Source organism: Pseudomyrmex gracilis, unplaced genomic scaffold (assembly GCF_002006095.1).
Source record: "Pseudomyrmex gracilis isolate BER0280 unplaced genomic scaffold, ASM200609v1 scaffold_213, whole genome shotgun sequence".
Classification (NCBI taxonomy): domain Eukaryota; kingdom Metazoa; phylum Arthropoda; class Insecta; order Hymenoptera; family Formicidae; genus Pseudomyrmex; species Pseudomyrmex gracilis.
The window spans coordinates 34111-53127 of record NW_018020797.1 but is presented as its reverse complement, the minus strand read 5'-3'; the positions used below and the strand labels follow the sequence as shown (position 1 = coordinate 53127).

The 19017-nt window shown below is 32.8% G+C and overlaps 8 protein-coding genes across 10 annotated transcripts; 3 read left to right on the top strand and 5 right to left on the bottom strand.

The window, feature by feature from the left end:
• Positions 1–10: 10 nt before the first annotated feature.
• LOC109858575 (mitochondrial ubiquitin ligase activator of nfkb 1-A) lies at positions 11–2086 on the bottom strand. Its single transcript, XM_020435985.1, has 5 exons — positions 1777–2086; positions 1455–1660; positions 1124–1308; positions 832–1036; positions 11–487 (listed from the first exon to the last, which is right to left on the bottom strand). Exons 1-5 carry the CDS (start codon positions 1900–1902, stop codon positions 160–162), a joined length of 1050 nt encoding a protein of 349 aa, XP_020291574.1. The 5' UTR covers positions 1903–2086; the 3' UTR covers positions 11–159.
• A 79-nt stretch (positions 2087–2165) lies between these two features.
• Positions 2166–4916, top strand: LOC109858578 (toll-interacting protein-like). The gene is made up of 6 exons (XM_020435989.1): positions 2166–2396; positions 2622–2792; positions 2888–3021; positions 3108–3312; positions 3529–3696; positions 3781–4916. The coding sequence occupies exons 1-6, from the start codon at positions 2355–2357 to the stop codon at positions 3889–3891; spliced, it is 831 nt and encodes a 276-aa protein (XP_020291578.1). The 5' UTR covers positions 2166–2354; the 3' UTR covers positions 3892–4916.
• A 4-nt stretch (positions 4917–4920) lies between these two features.
• On the bottom strand, positions 4921–5631 carry LOC109858581. The gene is made up of 3 exons (XM_020435991.1): positions 5431–5631; positions 5261–5340; positions 4921–5124 (listed from the first exon to the last, which is right to left on the bottom strand). Exons 1-3 carry the CDS (start codon positions 5564–5566, stop codon positions 4972–4974), a joined length of 369 nt encoding a protein of 122 aa, XP_020291580.1. The 5' UTR covers positions 5567–5631; the 3' UTR covers positions 4921–4971.
• On the bottom strand, positions 5469–8946 carry LOC109858576 (calumenin-B). 2 transcript variants are annotated; one of them, XM_020435986.1, is made up of 6 exons: positions 8193–8288; positions 7385–7940; positions 7173–7288; positions 6303–7035; positions 5638–5763; positions 5469–5574 (listed from the first exon to the last, which is right to left on the bottom strand). In XM_020435986.1, the coding sequence occupies exons 1-4, from the start codon at positions 8286–8288 to the stop codon at positions 6847–6849; spliced, it is 957 nt and encodes a 318-aa protein (XP_020291575.1). In that variant the 3' UTR covers positions 5469–5574; positions 5638–5763; positions 6303–6846. The 2 variants fall into 2 exon arrangements, with proteins under 2 accessions (XP_020291575.1, XP_020291576.1); XM_020435987.1 differs by lacking the exons at positions 5469–5574; positions 5638–5763; positions 8193–8288 and adding an exon at positions 8563–8946 and having other exon boundaries at positions 6847–7035.
• Positions 8947–9076: 130 nt separating this feature from the next.
• Positions 9077–10085, bottom strand: LOC109858579 (COX assembly mitochondrial protein homolog). The gene is made up of 3 exons (XM_020435990.1): positions 9930–10085; positions 9523–9627; positions 9077–9456 (listed from the first exon to the last, which is right to left on the bottom strand). The coding sequence occupies exons 1-3, from the start codon at positions 9991–9993 to the stop codon at positions 9236–9238; spliced, it is 390 nt and encodes a 129-aa protein (XP_020291579.1). The 5' UTR covers positions 9994–10085; the 3' UTR covers positions 9077–9235.
• LOC109858577 (26S proteasome non-ATPase regulatory subunit 14) lies at positions 10006–12397 on the top strand. Its single transcript, XM_020435988.1, has 6 exons — positions 10006–10091; positions 10325–10453; positions 10523–10672; positions 10828–11091; positions 11165–11431; positions 11544–12397. Exons 2-6 carry the CDS (start codon positions 10361–10363, stop codon positions 11703–11705), a joined length of 936 nt encoding a protein of 311 aa, XP_020291577.1. The 5' UTR covers positions 10006–10091; positions 10325–10360; the 3' UTR covers positions 11706–12397.
• On the bottom strand, positions 11809–15130 carry LOC109858570 (H/ACA ribonucleoprotein complex subunit 4). Of its 2 annotated transcripts, none has more exons than XM_020435976.1 (8): positions 14995–15130; positions 14514–14635; positions 14082–14414; positions 13594–14004; positions 13380–13500; positions 13011–13261; positions 12666–12908; positions 11809–12574 (listed from the first exon to the last, which is right to left on the bottom strand). In XM_020435976.1, exons 1-8 carry the CDS (start codon positions 15002–15004, stop codon positions 12503–12505), a joined length of 1563 nt encoding a protein of 520 aa, XP_020291565.1. In that variant the 5' UTR covers positions 15005–15130; the 3' UTR covers positions 11809–12502. The 2 variants fall into 2 exon arrangements, with proteins under 2 accessions (XP_020291565.1, XP_020291566.1); XM_020435977.1 differs by having other exon boundaries at positions 14514–14629.
• Positions 15131–16025: 895 nt separating this feature from the next.
• LOC109858571 (putative ankyrin repeat protein RF_0381) lies at positions 16026–18560 on the top strand. Its single transcript, XM_020435978.1, has 6 exons — positions 16026–16044; positions 16377–16480; positions 16591–16788; positions 16899–17090; positions 17201–17389; positions 17497–18560. Coding segments are annotated over exons 1-6 (1302 nt in total). The 5' UTR covers positions 16026–16042; the 3' UTR covers positions 18114–18560.
• Positions 18561–19017: the final 457 nt, after the last annotated feature.

The window sequence follows — 19017 nt, the reverse complement described above, 5'->3', positions numbered from 1 at the left end:
TAATATTTGTAAATATAATTACAATGTGAAGGAAATATTACGAAATATTTTTTTCAGAATCAAACAGAATATTATCTTAATTTAATCTTCATTGTTTTCACGTTCCATTTTTTTTAACATAAAAATAGCATCTTTATCAAAGTTTTATCAACATAAAATTCACACTATGTACGCCGCCGCCTTTTGAGTGATGTGTGTTCTGCAGACAGGACAGGTATTGTTGATGCTAACGGAACAATCCTCACATATACACACATGGCCACAAGGCAAAAGAATAATTTCACGTGCATTTTCCTTGCAAACTACACATATTTGATCCTCTCGGAGATCTCTATCCCTGACTCTCTGACGTCTTTCTTGTCGAGAAGCTTCGAGCGACTTGCGCAACTCTTCCGCCAGTCTTTGTTCCCGTTTATTCTTCCAATAACGTCTTGTTATGATACCTCCGAGTATCAATCCAAGTAGGCCACTTATTATACAAAATATCCTGTTCAGAGAAGATAAATGTTTTAATTTGCAATTGTACAAATGTCTCGTAATCGTTCAACAGAGAAAAGGTACTGATTCTACATGTAAATATAAGTCGCAGAATAAAAGATTTTTATATACATCTTTGTTTTCAAGAAAAATGAGTTCGCAAGTTGAAAAATTAAATAAAAATATTTAGCTATATGTACAAAGTCTCATACATACAAATTTTATTTCATAATTTGGACTTATTTTTTTCACAAGAAATCATCCTTTTTTCAAATGTATAACAATTGTTGGGACTCTGTATGTGTAATAAATACTACAATAATTTTCTAATAACTGAGATTTGTCTGTACATGCCTGTACATCTTCTTGCGATCATCTAATGTCCGTATCAAGGCAGTAATCGACATGCTTGTTATATAAAAAGGAGATCCGTTTAATGGTGATTGCAAAGTGAGATTACCAGATTTAGTTCCTGGCTTAGTGAGCTCACCTATTGCAGTGACAATCGAATCCGCACGCAACATTTTTTCTGTGGACTGTATTCCACGTTGTCGAACTCCTGATTATTTATATCACACAAACATAATGCACACATATGAATAATTCAATAATATAATTGTAGAATGTCTTTTTTAATCGCAGTTACCTATGAAAAATCCCCATATGTGGTCTACAAATGATGGTACACTAGGTTCAAAACGATCAGAAATTACATCCAAATCTAAAATGTCAGCAGACAACGGATCCAGTATTTCCACAGAATGCCATCCCTTTTGCAAAACAAAGGGTACCACATTGTACACCTTCTGAATAGTTCTTTCTTGATTAGACCTACAAATAAATTAGTTAAATGAAAGAAATATTATTACTACATTTAGATATATTTTCTACTATTATCTAGATAAAATTAAAGTATTGTGCCAATTGTGCCAAAATTAGAATAGTTTATGAAATAGCACAAGATAATTCAATCTTACCAATATCCAGCTGATGTTCTAGCTACAAGATGTTCCCTGACACTAAGCTTCTGTATAACACCAGTCACATCTTTCTTATTAATGCTCTGCAAAGATTCTCCGAGTGGCTTTACATTTCCTCTGATAGCTATATAATCTATTTTCCCATTTGGAGTTTTATCTACCAGATCTTTCAGACTTGGACTAACATCGTGTAATTCAACGTTCTATACAAAAAAACATAAGCAACACTTTTGTTCCTCAAGAGCTCTATTTTATTTTATTTTATTTTTTTTTTTTTTGTGTTCAATCTTTGTCGGCAATAAATTGATATATATCATACCTTAACCGCCTGAACAGCACTTTTGTAAGAAATGTACTGTTTCAAACAAATACCAAATACAGCAGCGTCAATTCCGAGAGCGAATATCTCGCCTAAATACTCCATACTTCGATCACGCGTTATCATCCATCCTCATGCGTTTGAATATTTGACCCGAAATGTTTTTCGAATTTCGAAGATCATCAGGAAAAGTCAGAAATTATAATGTGAATCATGTTAAATCAGCACGTATGATTACGCATGATATAATAATTTTTTGGTACCATTTTGCTGCCCTCTCTGATATTTACAACACCTGACTGTTACCAACAATTGATAAGTATTTAGTTTCTTTTTGTACGTGCAACAACGCCCTCTAGCATGCGTGTGCATGTGTGTGTGCGTGTATAATACAAAAACATACGTCAATGTTGATAACCGTGTTCGAAGAAACCGCAAATCAGTTACGAATGACATATGTATATCAGTGATACGAAGTACATGCTCGAGTGATTCGACGTATTTGACATACTTAGCAAATTTTAGACGTGCATGTAAATTAGTGATTTACAGAGATAAATTTTTAGATATTGCACATTATGGACACAGACAGACCGTTGCATGAGGATTGGAAAAAACGAGTACGTATATACATGCTCTCTATTACTTGTCAAACACAATTAATCAGAAGCACTACAGATGTTCTAAAATTCAACATAAATTAAACGTGTTTAAACTCAACAAGATGTAAAGATGATTAAAAATAATACGGAGATATTGATATTTTTATGTCAATGTTTATAATATTTATAATGTAATAACATCATTTTTCAATCTTTTATTGTAATAATTTGTATAATATCCAGGCTTTTGTGGGACCATTGCCAGATAGTTTTTTGAGAATAAATGAGCAAAATGCTCAACTTCAACAGGAAGCAGCAGATCAGCAAACTGCTCTAGCTCTTCAGCAACAGATGCAAAATATGCCAGTAACTGTTGATCCACGATGGGGTAGACTTAACATAACAATTTCTCAGGTAATCTCTTCTCTTTTTTCTACCGTGACAAACATCCAACACCAATTAGTTTAATAAATAAAACAAAATTATTAAAAGAGACTGTTTTTTTTCAGGCCAAATTAGTAAAAAATTATGGAATGACAAGGATGGATCCTTACGTGAGGTTACGAGTAGGACACTCAGTCTATGAAACTCATACAGATTCAAATGGTGGAAAAAATCCACATTGGAATAAAGTAATTCAGTGGTGAGAATATATTTTGTTTCAATAGTTCTAGTGTTTTTTATATTTGTGTGTGTAGTACAAAAATCTTGCAATATTTATCATTGCAGTGTCCTTCCACCTGGTGTTACTCAAATTTATATAGAAATTTATGATGAGTGTTCTTTTGTGATGGACGAATTAATTGCTTGGGGCCACATAAACATTCCTCCACAGGTTATTCAAAAGGGAGAGACTCATGAGGATTGGTATATGCTCAGTGGAAAACAAGGAGAAAATCAGGAAGGCATGATCAATTTAGTTTTTAGTTACTCGGTACGAATATACATATATTTATATTTATTATTTTTTAATATATGTTTGTTTATTTATATAATACAACAGATTATAGAACTTAAGAGCAACTAATTGAATTCAAGTTTTGCGACACCGTCTCTTTTGATATCGAAATACTTTACTGTTAATATAAAGAATTACATCTTTCTAAACATTTATATTTAAACATTTCATTTTTTGATTGATTCTTATTAGAATAAGTGTTATCCATATATGGGTTCCTCTTCTATAATGATGGTTCCTTCTGCAACAATGTTTGGTATGCCATATGCTCCAGTAAACGTTTACACAACACCTTCAGTTATGGCTGCACCAAATGTCGTACCAAGCACTCTGCCAAATGCCGAAGTTGAATTGCAACAGGTATTTGACATGTATATCTACAATTTTTTCTAATTTTTGTTATTATATGTGAATGTTAATAATAATAATTTGTTTGTTTCGCAGATCGCAGAAATGTTTCCCAACATTGATAAGGAAGTTATAAAATCAGTATATGACGCTAATCAAGGAAAGAAAGATGTTACGATTAATTCGTTGCTTCAGATGTGTGAATAAGTTTCTATTATGCTTATGTAACTTTACACATATCTTCTAGCACTAAAAAATTTAAATGTAACAAGATCTAATATTTGTACTACTTCCATACGTAATAATTAATGCTAAGTATTTTAAAGACTTATTTCAGTATACAAATTGACAAAATACATAATACATATGTATCTTGTCTTTTTCTTTAGAACAAGTAAAAATATTTGTTTTAAAAAACAAATATTGCTTTTTAAAGGTACAATTTCATGTGCCGCTGAAACTAAGTGTTTAAGCGACAAGAAGAGTCACGTGATGACTTTGATTTGTTGCTCGTATTCCAGCGGTTACAATTTTGTAGTTGGAACCAGTTCAACTACAAAGCATTGTTTCTTAAAAGCTGTGATGCACTGAGCTGCATTTGGAAACACTACTCGTGCGCGCTTTATCTTTATCGCTTATTGTAATAAATGTAAAACAAAGATAAAATGTGCACACGAATGGTGTTTCCAAACACAGTCTTGACAGTGTATACCAAAGATATAAACATAACTTTGCAGAACTCCCGTTTTAAAAAAAATACAAAAATGAACTAATTTAATTCAAGACAAATGAAGATGAAGAAGTAAAAATATATATAAATAATCGTCAACAAAAACGCAAACAACGCAAAATCTATCTCTTAATTTTGTCACTTCTAATCTTTTTTATGTAGAAAAGTTGACGTTGAATAGTTCAGCGAGAAAAATCATCACGTGACTTTTTTTGTCGCTTGAACGATCAGTTTTAGCGGCACGTGAAAATGCACCTTAATAGTTTTGAATTCTTAGTCAAAGTTTTTGTTATATTGTTATTTCAGAGTTATTACAGTTATTTGTTATTTCAGAGTTTATATGACTTCTCCTTTATTTTAAATACGTAGAATTTATTTTTACTTTTACTTATAAGATTACGACTACTACATAGATGTATGTATCTCTGTGTATATAATTTATATTGCATGTTTTATAAAAGTGTAAAAAGATACGCTTACATAAAAATTAATATTAAATATATACAATTTATACTAATTTTATCTACATTAGAGAATTAAAAAAGCAGAAAAAAATGTTAGAAAGTATTATAAATTGTATACATGAATAGTGAAATAGATGTAGCTATAAAGATGATTAACATGGAATATGTATTTCTTATTGTTGAATTGCAAGGCATGCTGCCGTCTCTAGATCTGCATGCGCATACTTCAATAGTGTATCCCTCGGTCTAAAAATTATTTTATTACATTATTATAATTATATTCGTAAATATTTTATTACATCATAATATTATATTCGTTATTGTCGAATAAAAAGTGATAATATTAGCGTTAAAAAATAGTTGCAAACTTTACAATACGTACATACTGAACAAAGCAACCTGCTGTAATGGCTGTTGTTTGGTCCTCTATGACTTTTCCACAGAAATAACTGACATTCACAACTGTAGATAAAAAGTTTATTTACATTTGCATACACTATACGCCCTACTATCCATGCTTGAAATAACTTATGCTACTTTTCTTGTATTTACCTGCACTATTATATATGTACGTATATTTCACGCAAACGTTACTTTTTTCCATATGACAAAAAAACTCGTTCACATCAGTGACATTTATTGGTTTATTATTTTGTTTACTTTCCCATACGTAATTTGTACTTGGCATCTGAATACCTGAAAAATATTGTAAAGAAGAACAGTTTCAACAGCTATAAATGTAACTGCGGAATTACTCACTCTCATAAATTGGGTCTATGCAAGGGACGTATGGGCGTGTTTCTGCATAATCTGTGCAGTTTACATCTTTTGCAGTTAGCCTTGGACCTGGCCATGTATATCTAAAGCACTCTTGGTCTCCCATTACTACACATAAAGAATAGATTCTGATGATTTAAAACAAGAATTATTCGTGTAAAATAGATGTGTATTAAATCTAACGCATTTAATATAAACAACTAAATAGAAATTTTAACAAAGAAACAGTAGTTTTTTTTGTATTATTGTTTTATATTAGCATATGTACATTAGTAGGTAATTTTTATCCACATCCATGTGTAACTTGATAAAATTATATAAAAACTATCTCATATACAATATTTTATTTCTATATGTATTTTTGTATTTACATGTGCAAAAATATAGTATTTATAAAATACAGATGTCGTCTGATATTTCATATATAGCAAATATTTATGTTTAATGGCTATGGTCTTTGATTCTAATTCGATATAAAACTTTTAAAAGAGTATATATGTATCGCTCTTTTTAATTTTTGACAGCCCAACTCAAAAGTATCACGCATTGTTACCGACGTATCTGTTCTCAGAGTATATTTGCGAAATATTTGCTTCGCGCGCGAATAATATCTGAGATACGTTAAAAAAATAAATAAATATATTTACCTAACAGCACATTAAAAATTGTTATATGTCCAATCAAATATATCTTCTTCATTTTTATGTATTTTGGCGACGTAACTTGTGCAATATTTTGCGCATTACTCTAGTTGCTACGAGAATGACAAGCTCTTATCTGATAACTTCGATCGACGGTCTCATACAATGATATTATATTCTTGATATCACACCGGACAATCACGTCATATACACTGATTTACGCTGATAAAGGAATTGATATTGCTCAGATATTCAAAGAAAACAATAGTATATGACAATATTAAAAACTTTATTGTAACAATAGCTTGTGAGTCAATCTTCACAGTTTTTTTTTGGCAGCTTATAGCATTTCATGCAGTTTCTTTCTCTATACTACGTAATACATAAATACCAATGACATGTAAAAAAGAATTATTATATATAATATATATATATAATAAAATAAGTAGATAAATATTTTCATAAATGATTAAATTTGTGGAACTAGATCTTAAGTAGATTGTTATAAGTAATTTGTTCGTTAGATTCTTCTTTATGAGATTGCATCTCGTTAAAATTCGTCATGCCTCGCTAGTGCTTCGCCAAAGTCTGTTGCCTGAGATCCGACGAAGACGTCGTATTTTTCCAAGATTTCGTCTTTCGTGAGCTTGTGATCAGCGTCCGTGTCTGCTTCGTAAATCAAGTGCCTAGCCTCTGCTTCTGCATGATCAAATTCCGCGGGAATAATCCACGTCTTTACCTTGTATCAAATTTAATATTTGAATAAATCGGAATTTTGTTGTAACAGTAAACAATATTAATAATTAATATTGTTTACATAGCTTTTCTATAACATTTTTATACAAATAATATACAAATGTTTTTTTTTTATTCTACCTCATCAGCGTTCAAGAATCCATCTCCATCTTTGTCTCTGTACAATGAGAACTGTTCTTTCTCATTCTTCACCCATTCTGGTTCCTCTTCATCTGCAGTTTCTCTATACATATCACCTGTAAAAAAAAAAAATTCCAAGTTATACACTTTAAGGACTTTAAGAGATATTTCAAAGATTTAAAGGAAATTAATGTAATGTAAGTTCTGTTTACCAATATATTCTGTAAGCGATATTTTGCCATCCTCGTCCTTATCAATATCTTCCATTGTTTCTAACACTATCACATCTTTCATATGCTCTGCCTCCTCTGCGTGAAGAAAAGCGGTAAATTCCTCCTTGGTCAGAGCATCATCGCCATCCAAATCCGCGGTCGACCATCTTCTGCGATCCCTCTTGAGCATTTGTAAATATGAAAATGTATCGGCCGATTTGTTCTCGTTTTCTTTCTCACGCTCGTCTATATCATAATAAACCATATTTTTGTACTCTGTCCAAGGCAATTTTTCTTTTCCCTCTGGATTGTGAGAACTCCATTGTCGTTCCACATCATCTCTGATGTAACGCTGTTGTGTATACATTATCCAGTCTTTAAGCTCTTCTTGCGTTACGTAGCCGTCTTTATCCTTGTCTATTCTGTCAACAATCAATCCTAGTCTCCTAGTGCTTTCCTCAGGACTGAGATGATCAAAAGTCTTAGCTTCCTCTCCGAGGAAAGCTTCGTGATCGAAAGCTGAATTGTGTTGCGAGTTGATATAGTGACTTTCATCCTGAAATTAAGACGTTTGATATATTTCTAAAATTTGTGTAATGTATATTTTTATTTCTTATAATTCATTAAAATAACTAGAGCGTTTGCTAAATTTTAATCTACATTTTTTTAACTGCATAATAAGAACAATATAAAAGCATGTTGAATGTCGAAATAAGTTCATCATTCTAGCAATGTGAGAAGATATATACATTATATATATACATAATATTTATAAAAAAAAGTTCAATCTTTTTTTTATGTTTTTAACCTTGTGTAAAACGTGATGTTCGTTGTCCGGCTTCGGGATCGCCGTTGCGAGGATAGAGAAACCAATTAACATTTCGAGAAACATGAGTTCTCGCATTCTACGGAAACTTATTGATGGAAAAAAAAAAAAAAAAAGATGAAAGAGAGAGTCGGTGACCGAGAAACCCGGCGAAGGGGACAAGTTTCCGAACGTCAGAAACGATCGCGGCCGTGATCTCTACGAATTAAATGCGAGGAACTATGAATGCTTTCTTTTCGACTTTTCGACTTCCACATCAGCAAGAGCGACGAAACCAAACGTCACTCCCCCACCTCTCATAAGCTCTATTCTCATTATGGTAGATGTGCGACGCCGCTGACGAGAGACTCACGTGCATGTGTATTTTACACGCGATCCGGACCGAGCAACACACATCGAACGTTCTGCGACCCTATTCCATGGGGAACGAATCCACAGCCTCCACGTGATCGTAACAAATAGAATGTGACATTAGCGAAGATTCTAGTAGAATCGTTGCTCCTTTTAAATGATACTTGGCACAACCGCATTGTGAGCAGCTTGTCTTGCTCAATTATTACATAGGACAAAGAATACGCGATAGAAAAAATTATAAAAGTTATTATTTTTGTGTGCGGGAAACAAGACTCTTTCTTGAGTATATTTAAAAAATAAAATTTAATTTTCTATATAACCATAAAATAAAATACTAATAATAATCAAGTATTGAATTTAGATCTTTTTACTTTCCACATAGCTCATAGGTATTGTTTTTGAGAAAAAAAATTGCATAAAACAAAATTTGTACATTTGTAATATATTATTGTCATATAAAGTAGCAATACACTGTACAAATATAAAGATTATAGAACATTACTTATTCTGAGCACATTAGATTTAATTTTTTATTTAAAATTACATAATTTGCATGATATTCTATAAACTTTTTCTGTGAGAAAATCAATCTCAGACCAATATTCAGAAAATCCAAAAAAAAACAAACAATTCCTGTTAGTATTATTTCTATTTATCTTTTGTTTCAATATTTACATTGACATTGATTCGTATCTGTAGTTCTTTTTCTGTTTCTTTTTGGGAATCCCAGTCTGTCTAAACTCGCTTCTTTCATTCAAATATTGTTCTGTGCATTCCTTGATGAAATCTTCATTGTAGTACCACTTTTCCATACACGCTTTCATTATGTTATTTTCTTTTCTACACTTTACAACATGCAATAATCCAGAGTTAAGACAGCACTGATGGAATTCTGCGAAGATTTTGCAAAACTTACTACATTTTATAATTCTTGTTGATATACGCACCGAACAATTACCTTTAATTTCATCAACGCACTTTTCTTCTTTCGTTCTTTCTCTTATCAGTTTCGGTATCATCACATCTTTTTCAACCTTCCTCAAGGTTCTGTCATCAGGATCACCTAAAAATTAAATATGTTACTCTTTTTTATTCTTAAAAAATTTAAAAATTTTGATACGCCGTGTTGTTTGTCAAAGTATGTCAAACATATGCATGTGTTAATTAAGTGATGTCATTTCTATTTTGACTAATTTTGAAAAACATTACATGCTACGTTCAATTGCGAGATAACCTGTCACCGCGACAGAGTCAGTTGTCTATGTCGATTTTCCGCAGGCAATTTTTTATATGAACATTTATCTCGCTCTGTAGTAGCAAAACTAAAATGCACACGTAAAATGCACATCGAAATAAAAATTTTACCAAATCCCATCGGTCCTCCGCCGAGTTTAGGCGAAAGAATCGTGTATTGCTCTTTTTCTTTCATTGTTTTGCTTCGGAGCTTTTCGTGAAGATAACCAACCAAGAACAGACTGCGCTCGTGATTATGCACATTTGAGGCGTCGGGTGAGAGTTGTGTCAACGGTGAGTTAGTAGAAAACAGTTTGTCGCGGCTAAGTGATATTTTTAAACAAAATTTTGTTGCTACGAATAAATTGCCGTAAGAATATTCGTATTCCAGTTAAAAAAATCATAATCAAACGCGAGGATTATCGATAATCCTGAAAACATGCAGCGTTTCCTTTCTAACCTCTATATCACATTTTAAAGTTTTTGTTTTAACATTTGGCAATTGTGTATTTTTCGAATATTTACAGAATAATCGCGGTATTAAGTTCAACTTACACGCCAGAATGGATAGATTGTTACGATTAGGCGGTGGAATGCCGGGTTTAAATCAAGGCCCACCACCTTCTGACGCACCTGTTGTGGACACAGCTGAGCAGGTATTTATCACATTTAAATGTCCGAATTTATAGAATCCCTTTGTATTGTTATATTTCTTATTTTTCAAGGTGTACATATCATCTTTGGCTCTCTTAAAAATGCTTAAACATGGTCGCGCTGGAGTGCCAATGGAAGTGATGGGTTTGATGCTTGGAGAATTTGTTGACGATTATACTGTTCGTGTTATCGATGTTTTTGCTATGCCGCAAACAGGAACGGTAAATATTGAGAGATGTAGAAATAATACAAAAATATACAAAAAGTACATATAATTTATGTACATCAAGGATGTATGTATGTTTATATACAAGAAGAATGTACAAATTTGTTCATATACAGAATACACATGCTGCACACTTTTGTATTATCTCAGGGTGTCAGTGTTGAAGCAGTTGATCCAGTGTTCCAAGCAAAAATGTTGGACATGTTGAAGCAGACTGGTCGACCAGAAATGGTAGTTGGGTGGTATCATTCTCATCCTGGATTTGGGTGCTGGCTGTCAGGAGTCGACATCAACACCCAACAATCTTTCGAGGCTCTCAGTGAAAGAGCTGTAGCAGTTGTCATCGATCCTATACAATCGGTGAAAGGAAAAGTCGTTATTGATGCATTTAGATTAATCAATCCAAACATGATGGTAAGTATGATGGTGAATCACTGATGTTGATTGTCTGTCTCTGATTGTAGCTTAGATACTGTGTTGATTACAGGTTTTGGGACAAGAACCGAGGCAGACCACGTCGAATTTAGGTCATTTGCAGAAACCGTCCGTTCAAGCTCTGATACATGGATTGAATCGACATTACTACAGCATTAGCATTAATTATCGTAAAAATGAACTCGAGCAGAAGATGCTGCTGAATTTACATAAAAAAACCTGGATGGACGGTCTTACCCTTGCTGAATACTCAGAACACAGTCGTCTCAATGAAAATATTGTTTCAGAAATGCTTGAACTCGCGAAGAACTACAACAAGGTATAAAATATAACAAAGATGGATATTTTAAAACATAAGCACTTATATATCACACAATATATTTAAAATTTCTTTTGGTGTATAATGATACAATTTTAATTTGTCTTTATAGGCTTTAGAAGAAGAAGAGAAGATGACGCCTGAACAATTAGCCATAAAAAATGTGGGCAAGCAAGATCCAAAACGGCATCTCGAAGAAAAGGTCGATGCTCTAATGGCTACAAATATTGTTCAATGTTTGGGAGCTATGCTCGATACAGTTGTATTCAAATAACCGTGTTTCTTTACGTTCAAAACCTGGTATTTAAAAAAGAAAATATACATCTTTTTAAAATAGAAATATGATGCATTCCTAATTGTCTCACCAACAAACAATATGTGTGTGATAAATTTTAAATTTTATTAAAAATGTCGCTTTATATAAATTTGATTTTTGGTCTGCGAAGTAATTTTTGCGAATCGTAGATTGAGACACGTAAATGCTTTTACAAACACAAAGGATTGTACAATATCTAGATGATAACACAATTCATTTGTATATAAAAATAGCTCATCTTGAATATTATTATGGAAGTCAGATTGTGATACACCAGAATATCTTGGGATATTATATCTCTGACGGTATATTTATCATTGCTTATTTTATAGCAATGATTTGTGCAAAACTATAAAACAGAAAACCACATATCTTTTATCAAAAAATACATCAGTGTATCTCATATAAAACTAGTTCTTCCTTTTCATAATTAAAATATAAATGTATAATAAATCTTCTTATTTCAACAAGTTACTAAATAAGAAAAATAATTCAAATTGATAAAAGTAACAGTATATAAATGCAAGAAATGTAAAAAGTAGCAAAATTCACAGATTTTAGTTTTTGCTCGAAACATAAAAGCGTAGAATTCGAGGAGTTACTGTACGCGAAGTAAAATATCGTCTGTATCAAACTTTAAAAAAAAAAAAGTTATTACAAAATGTTATAAGAAAGTAACTGCTTACTTTACGTACATACATATGGTTTCTTTATTATATAAAATTATTTTACTAGAAAAAGAAAAAGATATAAATTTAACTCGATGGAAGTTCCTGATCTTTATCTTTCTTCTTTTTTTTCTTCTTTTTCTCTTCTGTTGTTGATTCCTGAAATATATAAGTTATTGTGTTGATACGTATTAAATTAATATATTTAAAAAGTCGATTACGCGTATTCTAAAAGTTAAAGTCTACTTACCTTACTAGCTTCTTCTTCCATCACTATAGATTCTTCTGTGTCTTGCTTCTCTTTTTCTTTTTCTTTTTCTTTCTTCTTCTTCTTCTTCTTTTCTTTTTTCTCTTTCTTTTTATCTTTCGGTGACGACGTTTCCAGATCTGTTATTTGTTCTTTTTTTACATCTGTTACATCTGTTACATCTGTTGTAGTTTCCTCTCGCTTTCTTTTTCTAGAGTCACTAATTTGGTCGCCATTTGGCTCAAGCTAAATTTAATTAAATGTCTTATAAGTTTTATAATCTCTTTTATATAACAAATCTGCTCAAAAAAAAGACACTAAAAAATTATTATAAAACAATTGACTTGCCTTAACTTCTGTTGTTGTCTTTGTTGTAGTAGAAGAATCGCAATTTTGTAACCACTCAGCTGGCGTGTTCTCGTTTGGTTTTCCATATTTATCCAATTTCCCTTCAATTATCATACGTTTTTTTGCCAATGCTTTAGGTCCTAAGCCCCACTTTCTCGGATATGAATCTCTCTCCATGATTACTCTTTTGGTCTTTGCTGCTACTCCATGATCGCAAGCAGCTATGGTGGATGAAGTCATCAAAGCTATAGCTAAAATACATGTTAATTACATAAATTGTTTGCGAGTTATAGAGAAAGTGTTTTAAATAACAAAAATAAGTTGATATGAATATTTTTCCGTGCAAATTTACTCTATAAATATATTTACCAAGTGCCACAGCTTCACCCTTAGTAGTTACGATTACAATCTCCTGATTTAATTCTATTCCTTGGTCATACATTAAAATACCCGGCAACATTATTTTTGCTCCGTAACAAATAGCATTAACCTAACGCACACAAATTTATAAATTTTGTTACATAAATATATATATCTCCTATTATCTTTTATCAATACAATAAAATATAACAAAAATACGTACAGCACTGTCTTTCAAGATAATTCTCTTGTGGTTTATTAGTAGTGCTTCGAGTGGTTTAATAACTCTTCTCAAATACGATTCATCTCCGTGATTATCGTACAGCCATTGGGCATCAATTATATCATGCATGGTAACCATATTATCATCTTCAGATTGAACTCCGGAACGACTTCTGCGGAGTTCCTGCATGTGACAACCAGTACCCAAAAAGAGTCCCAGATGAACACACATCGTTCTGATGTACGAGCCAGCTTCGCAGCTAACGCGGAATATTCCCATATTGCGTTCTTCATCGTAATCAAGGAGCTTACTGTCATAAACTGTTCTAACGCGAAGCTGTCTTTTGACTGCCGATATTAAGGGCGGTCGTTGGAACAGAGCACCGCGCAATTTCTCCAACGCTTGCTTTACCTAAGATAATCACATATTATACACCTATGGTATATCTACAATATTATTTCAAGTTTTAAAAACATTTAACAACATACTTTCTGTACACTTTCTGGCGCCGAGTGCAGTTTGAATACAGCAATGTATTCTTTTCCAGCGGATTGTTGTGACTTTGCTAATCTGGTTGCTCTATCTATGCAGACTATCAAGCATCCTGATACTTTAGGATCTAATGTGCCAGAGTGACCAGTTTTCTGCACTCTTAAAATTTTCTTTATCCAAGCTACTACTTCATGCGATGATGGATTGCACGGTTTGTCTAAATTAATACAACCTGATTTTATGTATTCTGATAATTCACGATTAAGTGGGGTTGAACCACTTGTGCATGGTGTAAAATGTTTTGTACGTGTTAACATTTTATCAAAATTCTGCAATAAAATAATTTTATTTTATTAATTATCAAATAATTATTGCTATATATCTTGTGTTACATATAGGAAAAATTTATAAGAGCAAAAAACACAGACCTTGAATAGTAAAGGCCAGTCTTTACATTCAAGCTTTACTTCCTCATTGGAAGGCTGAAGTTCACACTTCATCTTCTTTTGAAGATCACCAAGTGAATCCTTCTTTTTACTTGTGTCTGCAACTAAGATAATATGAGTACAACTTAATCTATATCTTTTTAAGAGCTCTCGACCTGTTCATACCGGTTGACAAAAGTGCAAAGTATAATCCAATCTAACCTATTTAACCTATAAATTTTATGCCCGCTCAACAGCTACAGAAAACAAAACCCATTGTTGAAATTAAATGTTACAGCAACTTTAATATACGAAAGATTTTGAATCTATCATTTTTTTAAATATTTCAAACAGTACTATCACTGTAATAACTGTAAAACTAAGCACACACGTGTTCACCTCCTTCAACATTAAAGCTAAGATTTAACACGTACAATGTTGCGTTATGCAACCTAAAAAAATTTGTAATGCATTTAATACTTACCATCTGTCATCTTGACAAATTTTTAATTAAAAACACGTCAAAAACACAACGCGCTTATCAACACGTGGAAACACTCTCAAACGCTAAAAAGCACCAAAACCTTAGAACGTATATACTGGAAGGAGCATAGCCATGGTGTAAGAAATAAGATAAACCGCTTCGAGGATGCGCAGTCGTCCAAGAAAATAGCGGCAATGGCGGATAGAGGAACCAATCAAATTTTGATTCAAAATTATATGATGTTTTATATATAGGCTGTGTTCCAAAATTCACTGCCAACGCTAAAGATCTATAGTTTATGTCACATATATTATACAATTTTAACACTAGCAGCGTGCTGGCAGCAATTCTGGAACACAGCTATAGGTGCTTTTCTGCTAAACACTGTGCACTGTGTAACACAACGTCCATTAGTGTGAGAAAGAGCATATCAGTGTGTCTCACACATAGACGTATAATATATAGGCTGTGTTCCAAATTTACTGCCAGCACGCTGCCAGTGCTAAAATTGTATAATATATGTGACTTAAACTATAGATCCTTAGCGCTGGCAGTGAATTTTGAAACACAGCCATAGACTGCGCGTTTGGCTGAAAAGATGTCTTCAACGTTGAGAGAGACAACATACTTTGAATAGTAAGGGTCTCCGCACAAACTCTTCCTTAACGCGTTACGTTACGTTAAGTTGGCTATGAACTTAGATTTGTACGTAAACTTGAACGTCATTCAACGCACATTCACCAGCTCGACCAATCATAGCCATTCCGTTTTCTTTCCTTCGCTTTTTCTATGGTTACGATTGGTCGAGCTGGTTCCGCACATTCCGTTCCGCTATAGATTTCAGGTCAATGGGACATCGCCCTAAGCGTTCACTGATCTGCTCAGTCTGCTGAACGTGGCCAGTATCACCTGTGTACAGACGGCGTCAAAAATTCGCGGAGTTGCCGCGGGGATCGGAGGGCCAGCGGAGCGGTTGCTCATAGCGCCAGCGAGCGCCGTACGAACTAAATAGTAGCAATCGGATGTCCACAACTACGTCGTGTCGATAATGTAACTGTTCTTCCTTCCTATTTTCTTCTCAAAACGTAAAAGTATTCCCCATTGCCACTGTAAACGCACGCCGTGACTCCACGCCGTGACTCCACGTGTGCCTTCGCGTGCGATTGCACGTTTTGCTATCGGGGTTAGCCTGCTATTGAGAATAAGCATACAGAAGTTATTAAACTAAAATTAATTTAACTACTTTTAACAAACGGTTCTAAAGTTAACAGCAACACTGACGAATCTCATGATTCTTCACTTCATCTTGCTGTTATAAACGGTGACATAGAAATTGTTAAGATGCTTCTAGACAGATGTGCTAACGTTAATGCTCCAACTAGGTATGGCACATCTCTACTTTACGATGCGATTGAAAATAAGGAAATAGAAATGGCTGAATTACTATTAAATCGTGGAGCTAACGTTAATGCCAGTGATGAGTCAGGTATAACTTTATATTGCAGCTGAGAAAAGATATTTACAGATTGATGAACATCTTTTAGAACATTAAGTTTAATTGGAGAGGTAATTCTACATATATCTTTTCCTTTTCAGGTGTTACACCACTGTGTCTTGCTGTTAAAAAAGGACATGTAGATGTTGTTAAGATGCTCATAGACAGAGGTGCTAACGTTAATACTAAAACTCGGGATGGCACAACTCCGCTTCACTATGCGATTAAATATAAGAATAGGAAAATTGCTGAATTACTATTAAATCATAGAGCTAACGTTAATGCCAGTGATAAGTCAGGTATAACTTTATATTGCAGCTGAGAAAAGATATTTACAGATTGATGAACATCTTTTAGAACATTAAGTTTAATTGGAGAGTTAATTCTACATACATCTTTTCCTTTTCAGGTGTTACACCAATGTGTCTTGCTGTTGAAAGAAGATATGTAGATGGTATTAAGATGTTCATGGACAGAGGTGTTAACGTTGAAACTTTGTTTGGCACATATTCGCTTCATGATGCGATTGTAAATAAGGAAATAGAAATTGCTGAATTACTATTAAATCGTGGAGCTAACGTTAATGCCAGTAATAGATACGGTATACCTTTATATAGCAGCTGAGAAAAGATATTTACAGATTCATAAACATCTTTTAGAACATTAAGTTTAATTGGAGAGTTAATTCTACATACATCTTTTCCTTTTCAGGTGTTACACCACTGTGTCTTGCTGTTAAAGGAGGACATGTAGATGTTGTTAAGATGCTCATGGACAGAGGTGCTAACGTTTTTGCTAAAACTTTGGATGGCTCAACTCTACTTCACTATGCGAAGAATATGAAAATTGCTGAATTACTATTAAATCATGGAGCTAACGTTAATGCCAGTAATAAATACGGTATACCTTTATATTGCAGCTGAGAAAAGATATTTACAGATTCATAAACATCTTTTAAAACATGGAGTTTTATGTTAATGTGACATATATCTCTTTCTTTACGCCAGGGTTTACACCACTGAGTTTTGCTGTTGAAACAAGTCCTGTAGAAGTTGTTGCGATGTTGTTAGACAGAGGTGCTAACATTAATGTTATATCATATAAGGATTATTATGACTCTTCTAGTCGCATCTATCGTGGAGAAATTGCTGAGTGTCTTAAACAGCATATAGTTAAGTTAAAAGCTGCAAATTTATTCGTGAGTGAACAATTATTATCAATGAGCAGCAATTATGAAATAAGAGATTTACAGGATAAATGTGAAAGAGAAGTAGCATTCATGAAGAATGAGAAAATTAGTAATACTAGCATATCATTTTACGATATCTTGATAAAAGATACAAATCTAGAAGCAATATACATGAAAAATGAAAATGTAGTGCAGGTTTTAAGATCAGACGAGTATAAAACAAAATTTCCAATATACTTTAGCATGATAAAAAATCAGTTCAGAAATGGTATGAAAAGGAAAGAGTTGCTCGAACAAGGCATTAAAATTTTCTATTTTTTCTGTAACTTTCCTGAGCTACCACTTGAGTGTATTGAACAAATATTTAGTTATCTAAGAGATGATGACATAAGAATTTTAATAGATAATTGTAAGTCTGTTAGTGTCAGTACTTAATACTGATATTAATAATAGAAATTACTTCAAATACATCTAAAGTGCTATGTGTGTAAGTTAAGGAAGAACAAACTACTTTAAACATGAAATAACAGCTATAAAAACTTAAAGATTATTGCTGTATTTTAAATACAGATTACTATCTTATTTTGAAATTATTTTTTTTTTTTAAGATTTTATCTTATCCTACTTTTTTGAAAGTTGTTTTATACGTTTACATTCTCTTGGACGTGTTTTTTTTTTTATGGTGGATCCAAGGAAAACTAGGCTGTTTTATATCTTCCACTTTTTCTTTGTATCAGATTTTATAACATTTGTATAACGCAAAATTTATATACATTAATCCGATGATACTTTTTTATTGAACAGAGTGTAACACGTGTAATTGCTTTTATTAATTTAAAAAATAAAATTAGAGTGAAAAGCTTTGAATTAATCTTTGTTTTTATCACAAATATATGTATGTATTTTCTTTATATACAAGATGTCCGACAATTACTTTAACATCTCTCGTAGGCAGATAGAAGGAGTAAAACTGAGTATATATATATTATATAAGGATCCGTTGTTTCGCATTCGGCAATTTTGTATAAACAGAAGCATTGAAATCCTATAATTAAACTCTACCGGTTCCGGCATAAGTTAACAGTTATTGCCCGCATAAACCAAGCTTTACCCATAAAGAGCCGTCTACAATGGAGAGTTGTAGGCCGTAATAGTAAGAAATTGACCAATCACAGACAAAGTACAGAAGAATAATCGATTGTGATTTGTCAATTTCTTACTGTTACGGTCTAAAACTCTCCATTGTAAACGACCCTTAAAATGTAAATGGGTGCGTTCAGACAACTCAACAGTTGCACACCGGTTGATAGATAATCACTTCTGATTGGATCATACTTCT

Excerpts from the sequence above, each read along its gene's own strand:
- LOC109858575 (XM_020435985.1), bottom strand. The coding sequence starts at position 1,902 with ATGATAACGCGTGATCGAAGTATGGAGTATTTAGGCGAGATATTCGCT. Across the intron at positions 1,661-1,776 it reads GTGCTGTTCAGGCGGTTAAG|AACGTTGAATTACACGATGT; the intron begins GTATGATATATA and ends TTTTTTGTATAG. Across the intron at positions 488-831 it reads GATCGCAAGAAGATGTACAG|GATATTTTGTATAATAAGTG; the intron begins GCATGTACAGAC and ends TTCTCTGAACAG.
- LOC109858579 (XM_020435990.1), bottom strand. The coding sequence starts at position 9,993 with ATGAAAGAAAAAGAGCAATACACGATTCTTTCGCCTAAACTCGGCGGA. Across the intron at positions 9,628-9,929 it reads CGGAGGACCGATGGGATTTG|GTGATCCTGATGACAGAACC; the intron begins GTAAAATTTTTA and ends TTTAATTTTTAG. Across the intron at positions 9,457-9,522 it reads GTGCGTTGATGAAATTAAAG|AATTCCATCAGTGCTGTCTT; the intron begins GTAATTGTTCGG and ends AAATCTTCGCAG.
- LOC109858576 (XM_020435986.1), bottom strand. The coding sequence starts at position 8,288 with ATGCGAGAACTCATGTTTCTCGAAATGTTAATTGGTTTCTCTATCCTC. Across the intron at positions 7,289-7,384 it reads ATCGCTTACAGAATATATTG|GTGATATGTATAGAGAAACT; the intron begins GTAAACAGAACT and ends TTTTTTTTACAG. Across the intron at positions 7,036-7,172 it reads GATTCTTGAACGCTGATGAG|GTAAAGACGTGGATTATTCC; the intron begins GTAGAATAAAAA and ends ATTTGATACAAG.
- LOC109858581 (XM_020435991.1), bottom strand. The coding sequence starts at position 5,566 with ATGCCAAGTACAAATTACGTATGGGAAAGTAAACAAAATAATAAACCA. Across the intron at positions 5,341-5,430 it reads GTACATATATAATAGTGCAG|TTGTGAATGTCAGTTATTTC; the intron begins GTAAATACAAGA and ends TTTTATCTACAG. Across the intron at positions 5,125-5,260 it reads CAGGTTGCTTTGTTCAGTAT|ACCGAGGGATACACTATTGA; the intron begins GTACGTATTGTA and ends AATAATTTTTAG.
- LOC109858570 (XM_020435976.1), bottom strand. Across the intron at positions 14,415-14,513 it reads ACTGGCCTTTACTATTCAAG|AATTTTGATAAAATGTTAAC; the intron begins GTCTGTGTTTTT and ends ATTTTATTGCAG. Across the intron at positions 13,501-13,593 it reads TTATCTTGAAAGACAGTGCT|GTTAATGCTATTTGTTACGG; the intron begins GTACGTATTTTT and ends TGTGTGCGTTAG.
- LOC109858571 (XM_020435978.1), top strand. Across the intron at positions 16,789-16,898 it reads TAATGCCAGTGATAAGTCAG|GTGTTACACCAATGTGTCTT; the intron begins GTATAACTTTAT and ends TTTCCTTTTCAG. Across the intron at positions 17,390-17,496 it reads TAATGCCAGTAATAAATACG|GGTTTACACCACTGAGTTTT; the intron begins GTATACCTTTAT and ends TCTTTACGCCAG.
- LOC109858578 (XM_020435989.1), top strand. The coding sequence starts at position 2,355 with ATGGACACAGACAGACCGTTGCATGAGGATTGGAAAAAACGA. Across the intron at positions 3,022-3,107 it reads TGGAATAAAGTAATTCAGTG|TGTCCTTCCACCTGGTGTTA; the intron begins GTGAGAATATAT and ends TTATCATTGCAG. Across the intron at positions 3,697-3,780 it reads CCGAAGTTGAATTGCAACAG|ATCGCAGAAATGTTTCCCAA; the intron begins GTATTTGACATG and ends TTTGTTTCGCAG.
- LOC109858577 (XM_020435988.1), top strand. The coding sequence starts at position 10,361 with ATGGATAGATTGTTACGATTAGGCGGTGGAATGCCGGGTTTAAATCAA. Across the intron at positions 10,454-10,522 it reads TTGTGGACACAGCTGAGCAG|GTGTACATATCATCTTTGGC; the intron begins GTATTTATCACA and ends TTATTTTTCAAG. Across the intron at positions 11,432-11,543 it reads TCGCGAAGAACTACAACAAG|GCTTTAGAAGAAGAAGAGAA; the intron begins GTATAAAATATA and ends TTGTCTTTATAG.